The 16,188-nt window shown below is 57.0% G+C and overlaps 1 protein-coding gene across 2 annotated transcripts in view; it reads right to left on the bottom strand.

Annotated features, from left to right (window-relative positions):
• LOC132381492 (anoctamin-7-like) overlaps nucleotides 1-16,188 on the bottom strand; it is a 196,531-nt gene that overhangs the window by 112,254 nt on the left and 68,089 nt on the right. For both annotated transcript variants that reach the window (XM_059950934.1, XM_059950943.1), the window contains exon 5: nucleotides 152-259. In XM_059950934.1, coding sequence (XP_059806917.1) covers nucleotides 152-259 — 108 coding nt within the window. The remainder of the gene's footprint in view (nucleotides 1-151; nucleotides 260-16,188) is intronic.

Below are 16,188 nucleotides of genomic sequence, written 5' to 3'. Positions count from 1 at the left end.
GGGTGAGGGTGGGTGGTGGAGGAGGGGTTACTTTGCTCAAGGCAGTGACCAGCAAAGTCAGTTTACCACCTGGAGCAGAGAATGGAACTATTAAAGAAAGATTTAAAAGATCTGACCGAACCCCATGCCTGCCCTCCAATGAATCACTTACCTGCAATGGAATGCGCAGGCATAAATTCTCTGCATGATAGCACAGCACTTCCCATGGAGCATTCAGCAAGATGTAGTGGGTCACACTGTGCTCACTCTGCCTCTCGAACTACAGACAAGAGATAAAAGAAATGACCAGATGACCTCCGAAAATCACTGCAGTCTGCCAACCCATCCCTGATTTCCTTTGCTCCATCACTAAGAACTATACCTTCAACCACCTGGAATTTCCTTCTCTTTTGCCATTCCCTGAAACCAGTTTTGTTCTGCTTTGTTCACTGCACCTCAGGATAAAACTTGATGAAGCCTTGTGACATTTTGCTATATCATGGAGGGTGATCACAGCAAAATGTGATATTTGCGAGTAATCAATACTTTACACTCCCAACTCACGTTAGCTACATATGGCCAAAAACGTAAAAGTTATTAAATTAGATCTTGACTTAGAGGAATAAGTAAAAAAGATAATAGTGTTGGTAATGACTCTAATGTCTTCCCTAATTTAGCTTCCACTAAAGTCAATAGTAATCTGCAACCAACGGATTATAGCACAGAAAGAGGCCAATCAACCCATCTTTAGGAAGTCTCTTTGCTTAATTACATCCTCTCTCCCTTTATCTGCTTAATGTTTTCCCTTTGCAAATAGCTGTTGCGTTTTTTAAAATGCTGGTGCAAATGACTGAGGCAACAACCACTGTGAGTAATTAACGTAAGATGCATGCATGTGGAGTAAAGATTAACAGAGGGAAAGTTCAGGAGGATCTGTTGTTAATAAAATTAACCTTCAAAGGTTTCAAGTATAGATGGGTCTGGAAGCTTTACTGCTCGCTCAGGATCACTGGAATATCCATTGATTCAGAAACGATTTTGCCTTTTAAATATGGCTGAAGCAGGGCTGACCCTCAGGGTCAATGAGTTGTAATGAGTTGAGCAGCAGTGATCCCACTTACCTATGTTAGGACAGTGTCCTTCAATGACGTGTCACTCAAGTGCAGATTCCACCACATTCCCTGGCACTGTGCTCCAGAAAGCAACCATTTTCTATACAAAAAAAAATTCCCCTCAAGTCTCCTTTAAATCTCCCTCCTCCCACCTTAAACCAATGCCCACTTGTTTTTGATAGCCTTATTGTCGAAATCAATTGACTATCTACATGATCTATGCCTTTGATAGTTGTATATATGGTGTAGTAAGTGTCCACCTTACCTGTTCATTGAAAGCCATTCCCCTGTGCTAGCTAGGGACTAGCACTCCTACTAAATGCTGTTTAGCTGGCAATGTAACAGTTTAAACCTAGCACACAGAAACCATGCATTCTCTCTCCGCTCTCTGTGATCACCACGGACTGGGGGGTGGGGGGGTGAGTGGTGTCATCTGGTGCCGTGGAAACAGTAGAGGTGTGCTGCAGTAGAGGGTCTGGGCACAAACTTCGGACAAGTATTTTAAAGTGTTTACTGAATGTTCAATGTCTGCCTTGTCCTGTAAATAAATAGTTCACCTATTCACTGATAGTGAATATCTTCTGTTTCCACTCACTGAATCTGCTAATCTGATTTCACACTGCAATATACCTCTACAAGGTCAGACCTCAGCCATCATCACTCCAGGGAAAACAAACATAGCCTACCCAAAGTCTCCCCAAGTCAAAGCCCTCCAGACCAGGCAACAGCGATGTCAACATTCTAGTGAATCACCTCTGTGTCGTCTCCAATGCAACCACATCTTTCACGTTCCAGGGCTGAGTGAAGAGCCATTGAAATGGCATCTGCCTTCGACCTGTTGCGATGATAGGCAAATTGGAGTGGATCCAAGTCACTCCTCGGGCAGGAGTCGATATGTTTTATGACCAGCCTCTCAAAGTACTTTGTCACAGTGGACGTTAGCACCACTGGACGATAGACACTGAGGCAGGTGACCACGTTCACCTTGGTCACCAGTGTGAGTGAATCCTGCTTAAAGCAGAATGGCAAAGCAAGAGGTTGAAGGTATCGGTAATCACTCCGCCCAGTTGATTAGCATGTCTTCAGTAGTCAGCCTATCCGTCTGGGCTGGATTCTTCCTGTTGACTCACGATCTTAAAGGATGCTCTCAAAGTCAGCCCAGAGACTGAAATCACAGGGTGTTGTTGGGAGCCATGAGAGTTTGTGAGGGTGACTCCATGTTTCATCTGTTGAAGTGAGCATAAGAGCATTGAGCTCATCTGGGAGCGAAACTTGGTCATTTAGGTTGCTTTGTAGGAAACGACGGTTTTCAAGCCCTGTCACTACTGCCGAGCACCCTTCTGTGATTCCAGTTTAGCCCAGAATTGCCACTTCATATGTGAGGTGGCTTTCCAGAGGTCATACCTGGACCTCTTGTACTTCCCCGGGTTATCATTCCTGAACGCCACTGATCTAGCCCTCAACAGTCTGTGAATCTCTTGGCTCATCGAGGGCTTCAGGTTGGGGAAGACTGCATGATTCTGTGGGACACATTCGTCCATGACTGTCTTTCTGTGATAACCATTGCATCTTCATCTTCATTCAGGTCCTCTGATCAATCCGTGAATGTGGCTCAGTCCACTGAGTCAAAGCAATCCCAGAGTCAGGGGTTGGATTGATGGGAGGATAAGTAGGCTAGCATATTTGGTGGACTGAATGGCCTTGCATATTATTAGGAAATATGGAAAATAAGCACTTTCAATTAGCCAGTTCCTTAGCTTTGGAAACCTTTCCCTAAAGCTCTTCACCTCCGTAACTTCCTATATACCTTTAAAATCATTCTTCAAAGTCATCCTGCATGGGAACAGGACAATTGGCCCACCAAACCCAAACCCATTTACACTCATCTCATTTTTTATTCTCCCTACATTTGCATTAACTACATCCAGATTCCTCCACTCACCGACACACTATCAGCAATATACAGCAGCTAATTAATCTATCAATCGACACACCTTGGGATGCAGGAACGCCCAGAGGAAACACTCTGTTGCAGAGAAGAAATGCAAATTCCATACAGACAGAACTGGAGATCAGCATTGGATTTAAGACTTTGATACCATGAGGTAACAGCTACACCAGCTGGCCCAGTGCCTCTCTGACCAAAAATTTGATCATATACTTGGATTGGTGAAAAGCATCCTGTGACATCAACCAGGGACATTGGCATAAATAAGTTGTTGTTGCTCCCTGCTTCATCAAAGCAGGCCATGTGAAAACTTAAGTAAGGTAACAAAGTTTATCCAACATCAAACTTTTTCTGTGGGTGGCTGGGTTTTACTGTGTTTATTTAGCCACAGATTAAATGAACAGAGAATCTTTTCTCTTTCTGAAGAGACATCTATGTTGTCATTCGTAGGAAGATACATTTCAGTTTTCCATGTATGTAAGTAACTTGTCCTGAGCAACATGGTACAGATATGTAAATATCTCTTTCTAGCAAGGCCTGCACCGGGCGTGAGCATTCTCTCACTTAGCACTTGCTCGCACCGTGTTCAGAATCAGCATATGCTGTGCAATTTGCTGTTTTACAGCAGCAGTATATTAAAATACAAAATAATAAAATACACTATAAATTATATTAACTATAGATTAAAACATTATATTAAGTAAGTAGTGCAAACAGGGGAAAATACTGAGACAGTGTTCATGGGTTCATTGTCCATTCAGAAATCTGATGGCAGAGGGCAAGAAATTGCTCCTGAAACATTGTGTGTGTGTCTTCAGGCTCCCGTACCTCCTGTAGCAATAAGAGGAGGGCATGTGGTGGGTATGGTGGATGCACCTTTTTAGAGATTTTGCCTTTTGAAGGTGTTTTGATGCTGGGGAGGCTAGTGACCATGATAGGGCTGGCAAAGATTACAACTTTCTGTCACTTTTTCTGACCCTGTGCAGTGGCCCCTCCATACCAGATGGTGATGCAACCAGTTAGAATGCTCTCCGTGGTACATCGGTAGAAACTTATGAGTGCCTTTGATGACATACCAAGTCTCCTCAGACTCCTCATGAAACAGCCTGCCATGCTTCTGGTCAAGATAGTGCAATCGAATAACGCTACCTCAGGCAACATCTTCCAGATAGTCCACAAAACATTTTCCTTCAGTTCTTTCTTTCTATTTTAAATGTGTTTCTGGTACTGTTAGGGCCTGTGATCTACAGGTTGAACATCCACTGAGCAACCTGGTGCTTTGCTGTCTCTGAGAAGATTCCAGGAGGCGAGTGGCCTCGAGGCCAAGAAGCTCAGAGACAGGGTGCAAGCCCATGATTGACTCCATTTCTCACTGAGTAAAGCATCTCGGAAGACTGAACCATTAAGGCAAGTGAATGTTCAGTGCTATCTCGCTCGCTGCTGCCGGAGAAAGGTGTCTGTGTGTGATGGTCTCTTCCTCTCCACTCACTCACTACTCCTGAGGGAAGGCTCCAGCGTTCAAACAGTCTCTCTCTCTCTCTCCCCCCCTCGATGCTGTAGGAAGATGATACCAATGTTCTGGGTCTGTGATTTATAGATTGTATTTTTTATATTGTGTTTCTGCCCATTCTTTCTTGTTGCAGTTTGCGCAATTTTTTTGCTTTATTGCCCGGGGGTGTTGATGTTTTGTTACCGTTTGTGCGATTTGTTTGTTTTTGTGCATGGGCGGTGTTTGATGTTCTTGTGCAGTTTGTACAATTTGGTATTTTTTGAGCATGGGGGAGGTTTGATGTTGAATGGCTTTCTATGTTTCATGACAGTTTGGAGAAGATGAATCCCAGAGCTGTATGCTTTATACATAATTTGATAATAAATGTACCTAGAACCTTCCTTATAATTACAGCAATATGCTGGCCCGAGGATAGATCTTCAGAGATCTCAAGACTTCAAACAGCATACCCTTTCCACGGCTGATCTCTTTAAGGAGATCTGGTGTGTGTTCCCTCAACTTCCCCTTCCTGAAGTCCACCATTACTTCCTTGATTTTACTGATGTTAACTGCAAGGCTGTTGCTGCAAACCGGCCGATCCACCCCACGTCCGTACACCTCCTCACCGTCATCGGAACCGGCCGATCTACCCCACGTCCGTACTCCTCCTCACCGCCATCTGAACCGGCCGATCTACCCCACGTCCGTACACCTCCTCACCGTCATCGGAACCAGCCGATCTACCCCACGTCCGTACTCCTCCTCACCGTCATCGGAACCGGCCGATCTACCCCACGTCCGTACTCCTCCTCACCGTCATCTGAACCGGCCGATCTACCCCACGTCCGTACTCCTCCTCACCGCCATCGGAACCGGCCGATCTACCCCACGTCCGTACACCTCCTCACCGCCATCTGAACCGGCCGATCTACCCCACGTCCGTACACCTCCTCACCGTCATCTGAACCGGCCGATCTACCCCACGTCCGTACACCTCCTCACCGTCATCGGAACCGGCCGATCTACCCCACGTCCGTACTCCTCACCGCCATCGGAACCGGCCGATCTACCCCACGTCCGTACACCTCCTCACCGCCATCGGAACCGGCCGATCTACCCCACGTCCGTACACCTCCTCACCGTCATCTGAACCGGCCGATCTACCCCACGTCCGTACTCCTCCTCACCGCCATCGGAACCGGCCGATCTACCCCACGTCCGTACTCCTCCTCACCGTCATCTGAACCGGCCGATCTACCCCACGTCCGTACACCTCCTCACCGCCATCGGAACCGGCCGATCTACCCCACGTCCGTACTCCTCCTCACCGCCATCGGAACCGGCCGATCTACCCCACGTCCGTACTCCTCCTCACCGCCATCTGAACCGGCCGATCTACCCCACGTCCGTACACCTCCTCACCGCCATCTGAACTGGCCGATCTACCCCACGTCCGTACTCCTCCTCACCGTCATCTGAACCGGCCGATCTACCCCACGTCCGTACACCTCCTCACCGTCATCTGAACCGGCCGATCTACCCCACGTCCGTACTCCTCCTCACCGTCATCTGAACCGGCCGATCTACCCGACGTCCGTACACCTCCTCACCGCCATCGGAACCGGCCGATCTACCCCACGTCCGTACACCTCCTCACCGCCATCTGAACCGGCCGATCTACCCCACGTCCGTACTCCTCCTCACCGTCATCTGAACCGGCCGATCTACCCCACGTCCGTACACCTCCTCACCGTCATCTGAACCGGCCGATCTACCCCACGTCCGTACACCTCCTCACCGTCATCGGAACCGGCCGATCTACCCCACGTCCGTACACCTCCTCACCGTCATCGGAACCGGCCGATCCACCCCACGTCCGTACACCTCCTCACCGCCATCGGAACCGGCCGATCTACCCCACGTCCGTACACCTCCTCACCGTCATCGGAACCGGCCGATCTACCCCACGTCCGTACTCCTCCTCACCGTCATCTGAACCGGCCGATCTACCCCACGTCCGTACACCTCCTCACCGCCATCTGAACCGGCCGATCTACCCCACATCCGTACTCCTCCTCACCGCCATCTGAACCGGCCGATCCACCCCACGTCCGTACACCTCCTCACCGTCATCGGAACCGGCCGATCCACCCCACGTCAGTACACCTCCTCACCGTCATCGGAACCGGCCGATCCACCCCACGTCCGTACACCTCCTCACCGTCATCTGAACCGGCCGATCTACCCCACGTCCGTAAACCTCCTCACCACCATCTGAACCGGCCGATCTACCCCACGTCCGTACACCTCCTCACCGTCATCGGAACCGGCCGATCTACCCCACGTCCGTACACCTCCTCACCGTCATCTGAACCGGCCGATCTACCCCACGTCCGTACACCTCCTCACCGCCATCGGAACCGGCCGATCTACCCCACGTCCGTACACCTCCTCACCGCCATCGGAACCGGCCGATCTACCCCACGTCCGTACTCCTCCTCACCGCCATCTGAACCGGCCGATCTACCCCACGTCCGTACACCTCCTCACCGTCATCTGAACCGGCCGATCTACCCCACGTCCGTACACCTCCTCACCGTCATCGGAACCGGCCGATCTACCCCACGTCCGTACACCTCCTCACCGTCATCGGAACCGGCCGATCTACCCCACGTCCGTACTCCTCACCGTCATCTGAACCGGCCGATCTACCCCACGTCCGTACTCCTCACCGTCATCTGAACCAGCCGATCTACCCCACGTCCGTACTCCTCACCGTCATCTGAACCGGCCGATCTACCCCACGTCCGTACACCTCCTCACCGCCATCTGAACCGGCCGATCTACCCCACGTCCGTACACCTCCTCACCGTCATCGGAACCGGCCGATCTACCCCACGTCCGTACACCTCCTCACCGTCATCTGAACCGGCCGATCTACCCCACGTCCGTACTCCTCACCGTCATCTGAACCGGCCGATCTACCCCACGTCCGTACACCTCCTCACCGTCATCGGAACCGGCCGATCTACCCCACGTCCGTACTCCTCCTCACCGTCATCGGAACCGGCCGATCTACCCCACGTCCGTACTCCTCCTCACCGTCATCGGAACCGGCCGATCTACCCCACGTCCGTACTCCTCCTCACCGCCATCGGAACCGGCCGATCTACCCCACGTCCGTACACCTCCTCACCGCCATCGGAACCGGCCGATCTACCCCACGTCCGTACTCCTCACCGTCATCTGAACCGGCCGATCTACCCCACGTCCGTACACCTCCTCACCGCCATCGGAACCGGCCGATCTACCCCACGTCCGTACTCCTCACCGTCATCGGAACCGGCCGATCTACCCCACGTCCGTACACCTCCTCACCGTCATCTGAACCGGCCGATCTACCCCACGTCCGTACTCCTCCTCACCGTCATCTGAACCGGCCGATCTACCCCACGTCCGTACACCTCCTCACCGTCATCTGAACCGGCCGATCTACCCCACGTCCGTACTCCTCCTCACCGTCATCTGAACCGGCCGATCTACCCCACGTCCGTACACCTCCTCACCGTCATCGGAACCGGCCGATCTACTCCACGTCCGTACACCTCCTCACCGCCATCGGAACCGGCCGATCTACCCCACGTCCGTACACCTCCTCACCGCCATCGGAACCGGCCGATCTACCCCACGTCCGTACACCTCCTCACCGCCATTGGAACCGGCCGATCTACCCCACGTCCGTACACCTCCTCACCGCCATCTGAACCGGCCGATCTACCCCACGTCCGTACACCTCCTCACCGCCATCTGAACCAGCCGATCTACCCCACGTCCGTACACCTCCTCACCGTCACTGGAAACGGCCGATCTACCCCACGTCCGTACACCTCCTCACCGCCATCTGAACCGGCCGATCTACCCCACGTCCGTACTCCTCCTCACCGTCATCTGAACCGGCCGATCTACCCCACGTCCGTACACCTCCTCACCGTCATCTGAACCGGCCGATCTACCCCACGTCCGTACACCTCCTCACCGTCATCGGAACCGGCCGATCTACCCCACGTCCGTACTCCTCCTCACCGCCATCGGAACCAGCCGATCTACCCCACGTCCGTACACCACCTCACCGCCATCGGAACCGGCCGATCTACCCCACGTCCGTACACCTCCTCACCGTCATCTGAACCGGCCGATCTACCCCACGTCCGTACACCTCCTCACCGCCATCTGAACCGGCCGATCTACCCCACGTCCGTACTCCTCCTCACCGTCATCTGAACCGGCCGATCTACCCCACGTCCGTACTCCTCCTCACCGTCATCTGAACCGGCCGATCTACCCCACGTCCGTACTCCTCCTCAACGTCATCTGAACCGGCCGATCTACCCCACGTCCGTACACCTCCTCACCGCCATCTGAACCGGCCGATCTACCCCACGTCCGTACTCCTCCTCACCGTCATCTGAACCGGCCGATCTACCCCACGTCCGTACACCTCCTCACCGTCATCGGAACCGGCCGATCTACCCCACGTCCGTAAACCTCCTCACCGTCATCGGAACCGGCCGATCTACCCCACGTCCGTACTCCTCCTCACCGTCATCTGAACCGGCCGATCTACCCCACGTCCGTACTCCTCCTCACCGTCATCTGAACCGGCCGATCTACCCCACGTCCGTACTCCTCCTCACCGTCATCGGAACCGGCCGATCTACACCACGTCCGTACTCCTCCTCACCGTCATCTGAACCGGCCGATCTACCCCACGTCCGTACTCCTCCTCACCGTCATCTGAACCGGCCGATCTACCCCACGTCCGTACTCCTCCTCACCGTCATCTGAACCGGCCGATCTACCCCACGTCCGTACTCCTCACCGTCATCTGAACCGGCCGATATACCCCACGTCCGTACTCCTCACCGCCATCTGAACCGGCCGATCTACCCCACGTCCGTACACCTCCTCACCGTCATCTGAACCGGCCGATCTACCCCACGTCCGTACACCTCCTCACCGCCATCTGAACCGGCCGATCTACCCCCCGTCCGTACACCTCCTCACCGTCATCGGAACCGGCCGATCTACCCCACGTCCGTACTCCTCCTCACCGCCATCGGAACCGGCCGATCTACCCCACGTCCGTACTCCTCCTCACCGTCATCTGAACCGGCCGATCTACCCCACGTCCGTACACCTCCTCACCGCCATCGGAACCGGCCGATCTACCCCACGTCCGTACTCCTCCTCACCGCCATCGGAACCGGCCGATCTACCCCACGTCCGTACTCCTCCTCACCGCCATCTGAACCGGCCGATCTACCCCACGTCCGTACACCTCCTCACCGCCATCTGAACTGGCCGATCTACCCCACGTCCGTACTCCTCCTCACCGTCATCTGAACCGGCCGATCTACCCCACGTCCGTACACCTCCTCACCGTCATCTGAACCGGCCGATCTACCCCACGTCCGTACTCCTCCTCACCGTCATCTGAACCGGCCGATCTACCCCACGTCCGTACACCTCCTCACCGCCATCGGAACCGGCCGATCTACCCCACGTCCGTACACCTCCTCACCGCCATCTGAACCGGCCGATCTACCCCACGTCCGTACTCCTCCTCACCGTCATCTGAACCGGCCGATCTACCCCACGTCCGTACACCTCCTCACCGTCATCTGAACCGGCCGATCTACCCCACGTCCGTACACCTCCTCACCGTCATCGGAACCGGCCGATCTACCCCACGTCCGTACACCTCCTCACCGTCATCGGAACCGGCCGATCCACCCCACGTCCGTACACCTCCTCACCGCCATCGGAACCGGCCGATCTACCCCACGTCCGTACACCTCCTCACCGTCATCGGAACCGGCCGATCTACCCCACGTCCGTAAACCTCCTCACCGCCATCTGAACCGGCCGATCTACCCCACGTCCGTACACCTCCTCACCGCCATCGGAACCAGCCGATCTACCCCACGTCCGCACACCTCCTCACCGTCATCTGAACCGGCCGATCTACCCCACATCCGTACACCTCCTCACCGCCATCGGAACCGGCCGATCTACCCCACGTCCGTACACCTCCTCACCGTCATCTGAACCGGCCGATCTACACCACGTCCGTAAACCTCCTCACCGTCATCGGAACCGGCCGATCCACCCCACGTCCGTACACCTCCTCACCGCCATCGGAACCGGCCGATCTACCCCACGTCCGTACACCTCCTCACCGTCATCGGAACCGGCCGATCTGCCCCACGTCCGTACACCTCCTCACCGCCATCGGAACCGGCCGATCTACCCCACGTCCGTACTCCTCCTCACCGTCATCTGAACCGGCCGATCTACCCCACGTCCGTACACCTCCTCACCGCCATCTGAACCGGCCGATCTACCCCACATCCGTACTCCTCCTCACCGCCATCTGAACCGGCCGATCCACCCCACGTCCGTACACCTCCTCACCGTCATCGGAACCGGCCGATCCACCCCACGTCAGTACACCTCCTCACCGTCATCGGAACCGGCCGATCCACCCCACGTCCGTACACCTCCTCACCGTCATCTGAACCGGCCGATCTACCCCACGTCCGTAAACCTCCTCACCACCATCTGAACCGGCCGATCTACCCCACGTCCGTACACCTCCTCACCGTCATCGGAACCGGCCGATCTACCCCACGTCCGTACACCTCCTCACCGTCATCTGAACCGGCCGATCTACCCCACGTCCGTACACCTCCTCACCGCCATCGGAACCGGCCGATCTACCCCACGTCCGTACACCTCCTCACCGCCATCGGAACCGGCCGATCTACCCCACGTCCGTACTCCTCCTCACCGCCATCTGAACCGGCCGATCTACCCCACGTCCGTACACCTCCTCACCGCCATCGGAACCGGCCGATCTACCCCACGTCCGTACACCTCCTCACCGTCATCGGAACCGGCCGATCTACCCCACGTCCGTACTCCTCACCGTCATCTGAACCGGCCGATCTACCCCACGTCCGTACTCCTCACCGTCATCTGAACAAGCCGATCTACCCCACGTCCGTACTCCTCACCGTCATCTGAACCGGCCGATCTACCCACGTCCGTACACCTCCTCACCGCCATCTGAACCGGCCGATCTACCCCACGTCCGTACACCTCCTCACCGTCATCGGAACCGGCCGATCTACCCCACGTCCGTACACCTCCTCACCGTCATCTGAACCGGCCGATCTACCCCACGTCCGTACTCCTCACCGTCATCTGAACCGGCCGATCTACCCCACGCCCGTACACCTCCTCACCGTCATCGGAACCGGCCGATCTACCCCACGTCCGTACTCCTCCTCACCGTCATCGGAACCGGCCGATCTACCCCACGTCCGTACTCCTCCTCACCGTCATCGGAACCGGCCGATCTACCCCACGTCCGTACTCCTCCTCACCGCCATCGGAACCGGCCGATCTACCCCACGTCCGTACACCTCCTCACCGCCATCGGAACCGGCCGATCTACCCCACGTCCGTACTCCTCACCGTCATCTGAACCGGCCGATCTACCCCACGTCCGTACACCTCCTCACCGCCATCGGAACCGGCCGATCTACCCCACGTCCGTACTCCTCACCGTCATCGGAACCGGCCGATCTACCCCACGTCCGTACACCTCCTCACCGTCATCTGAACCGGCCGATCTACCCCACGTCCGTACTCCTCCTCACCGTCATCTGAACCGGCCGATCTACCCCACGTCCGTACACCTCCTCACCGTCATCTGAACCGGCCGATCTACCCCACGTCCGTACTCCTCCTCACCGTCATCTGAACCGGCCGATCTACCCCACGTCCGTACACCTCCTCACCGTCATCGGAACCGGCCGATCTACTCCACGTCCGTACACCTCCTCACCGCCATCGGAACCGGCCGATCTACCCCACGTCCGTACACCTCCTCACCGCCATCGGAACCGGCCGATCTACCCCACGTCCGTACACCTCCTCACCGCCATTGGAACCGGCCGATCTACCCCACGTCCGTACACCTCCTCACCGCCATCTGAACCGGCCGATCTACCCCACGTCCGTACACCTCCTCACCGCCATCTGAACCAGCCGATCTACCCCACGTCCGTACACCTCCTCACCGTCACTGGAAACGGCCGATCTACCCCACGTCCGTACACCTCCTCACCGCCATCTGAACCGGCCGATCTACCCCACGTCCGTACTCCTCCTCACCGTCATCTGAACCGGCCGATCTACCCCACGTCCGTACACCTCCTCACCGTCATCTGAACCGGCCGATCTACCCCACGTCCGTACACCTCCTCACCGTCATCGGAACCGGCCGATCTACCCCACGTCCGTACTCCTCCTCACCGCCATCGGAACCAGCCGATCTACCCCACGTCCGTACACCACCTCACCGCCATCGGAACCGGCCGATCTACCCCACGTCCGTACACCTCCTCACCGTCATCTGAACCGGCCGATCTACCCCACGTCCGTACACCTCCTCACCGCCATCTGAACCGGCCGATCTACCCCACGTCCGTACTCCTCCTCACCGTCATCTGAACCGGCCGATCTACCCCACGTCCGTACTCCTCCTCACCGTCATCTGAACCGGCCGATCTACCCCACGTCCGTACTCCTCCTCAACGTCATCTGAACCGGCCGATCTACCCCACGTCCGTACACCTCCTCACCGCCATCTGAACCGGCCGATCTACCCCACGTCCGTACTCCTCCTCACCGTCATCTGAACCGGCCGATCTACCCCACGTCCGTACACCTCCTCACCGTCATCGGAACCGGCCGATCTACCCCACGTCCGTAAACCTCCTCACCGTCATCGGAACCGGCCGATCTACCCCACGTCCGTACTCCTCCTCACCGTCATCTGAACCGGCCGATCTACCCCACGTCCGTACTCCTCCTCACCGTCATCTGAACCGGCCGATCTACCCCACGTCCGTACTCCTCCTCACCGTCATCGGAACCGGCCGATCTACCCCACGTCCGTACTCCTCCTCACCGTCATCTGAACCGGCCGATCTACCCCACGTCCGTACTCCTCCTCACCGTCATCTGAACCGGCCGATCTACCCCACGTCCGTACTCCTCCTCACCGTCATCTGAACCGGCCGATCTACCCCACGTCCGTACTCCTCACCGTCATCTGAACCGGCCGATCTACCCCACGTCCGTACTCCTCACCGCCATCTGAACCGGCCGATCTACCCCACGTCCGTACACCTCCTCACCGTCATCTGAACCGGCCGATCTACCCCACGTCCGTACACCTCCTCACCGCCATCTGAACCGGCCGATCTACCCCCCGTCCGTACACCTCCTCACCGTCATCGGAACCGGCCGATCTACCCCACGTCCGTACTCCTCCTCACCGCCATCGGAACCGGCCGATCTACCCCACGTCCGTACTCCTCCTCACCGCCATCGGAACCGGCCGATCTACCCCACGTCCGTACTCCTCCTCACCGCCATCGGAACCGGCCGATCTACCCCACGTCCGTACACCTCCTCACCGCCATCGGAACCAGCCGATCTACCCCACGTCCGTACACCACCTCACCGCCATCGGAACCGGCCGATCTACCCCACGTCCGTACTCCTCACCGTCATCGGAACCGGCCGATCTACCCCACGTCAGTACACCTCCTCACCGTCATCGGAACCGGCCGATCTACCCCACGTCCGTACTCCTCCTCACCGTCATCGGAACCGGCCGATCTACCCCACGTCCGTACACCTCCTCACCGTCATCTGAACCGGCCGATCTACCCCACGTCCGTACTCCTCCTCACCGTCATCTGAACCGGCCGATCTATCCCACGTCCGTACTCCTCCTCACCGTCATCTGAACCGGCCGATCTACCCCACGTCCGTACTCCTCCTCACCGCCATCGGAACCGGCCGATCTACCCCACGTCCGTACTCCTCCTCACCGCTATCGGAACCGGCCGATCTACCCCACGTCCGTACTCCTCCTCACCGTCATCGGAACCGGCCGATCTACCCCACGTCCGTACACCTCCTCACCGCCATCTGAACCGGCCGATATACCCCACGTCCGTACTCCTCCTCACCGTCATCGGAACCGGCCGATCTATCCCACGTCCGTACACCTCCTCACCGTCATCGGAACCGGCCGATCTACCCCACGTCCGTACACCTCCTCACCGCCATCTGAACCGGCCGATATACCCCACGTCCGTACTCCTCCTCACCGTCATCGGAACCGGCCGATCTACCCCACGTCCGTACACCTCCTCACCGTCATCGGAACCGGCCGAATTACCCCACGTCCGTACTCCTCACCGTCATCTGTACCGGCCGATCTACCCCACGTCCGTACACCTCCTCACCGTCATCTGAACCGGCCGATCTACCCCACGTCCGTAAACCTCCTCACCGTCATCGGAACCGGCCGATCTACCCCACGTCCGTACTCCTCCTCACCGTCATCTGAACCGGCCGATCTACCCCACGTCCGTACTCCTCCTCACCGTCATCGGAACCGGCCGATCTACCCCACGTCCGTAAACCTCCTCACCGTCATCTGAACCGGCCGATCTACCCCACGTCCGTAAACCTCCTCACCGTCATCGGAACCGGCCGATCTACCCCACGTCCGTAAACCTCCTCACCGCCATCTGAACCGGCCGATCTACCCCACGTCCGTAAACCTCCTCACCGTCATCGGAACCGGCCGATCTACCCCACGTCCGTACACCTCCTCACCGCCATCGGAACCGGCCGATCTACCCCACGTCCGTACTCCTCCTCACCGCCATCTGAACCGGCCGATCTACCCCACGTCCGTACACCTCCTCACCGTCATCTGAACCGGCCGATCTACCCCACGTCCGTACACCTCCTCACCGCCATCTGAACCGGCCGATCTACCCCACGTCCGTACTCCTCCTCACCGTCATCGGAACCGGCCGATCTACCCCACGTCCGTACACCTCCTCACCGCCATCTGAACCGGCCGATCTACCCCACGTCCGTACACCTCCTCACCGCCATCGGAACCGGCCGATCTACCGCACGTCCGTAAACCTCCTCACCGTCATCGGAACCGGCCGATCTACCCCACGTCCGTACTCCTCCTCACCGTCATCTGAACCGGCCGATCTACCCCACGTCCGTACTCCTCCTCACCGTCATCTGAACCGGCCGATCTACCCCACGTCCGTACACCTCCTCACCGTCATCTGAACCGGCCGATCTACCCCACGTCCGTACTCCTCACCGTCATCTGAACCGGCCGATCTACCCCACGTCCGTACACCTCCTCACCGCCATCTGAACCGGCCGATCTACCCCACGTCCGTACACCTCCTCACCGTCATCGGAACCGGCCGATCTACCCCACGTCCGTACTCCTCCTCACCGCCATCGGAACCAGCCGATCTACCCCACGTCCGTACACCTCCTCACCGCCATCGGAACCGGCCGATCTACCCCACGTCCGTACACCACCTCACCGCCATCGGAACCGGCCGATCTACCCCACGTCCGTACTCCTCCTCACCGCCATCTGAACCGGCCGATCTACCCCACGTCCGTACTCCTCACCGTCATCTGAACCGGCCGATCTACCCCACGTCCGTACACCTCCTCACCGTCAT

The sequence above is a fragment of the Hypanus sabinus genome, chromosome 2, assembly GCF_030144855.1.
Source record: "Hypanus sabinus isolate sHypSab1 chromosome 2, sHypSab1.hap1, whole genome shotgun sequence".
Classification (NCBI taxonomy): Eukaryota; Metazoa; Chordata; class Chondrichthyes; order Myliobatiformes; family Dasyatidae; genus Hypanus; species Hypanus sabinus.
This window is presented reverse-complemented; position numbering and strand designations above follow the sequence as displayed.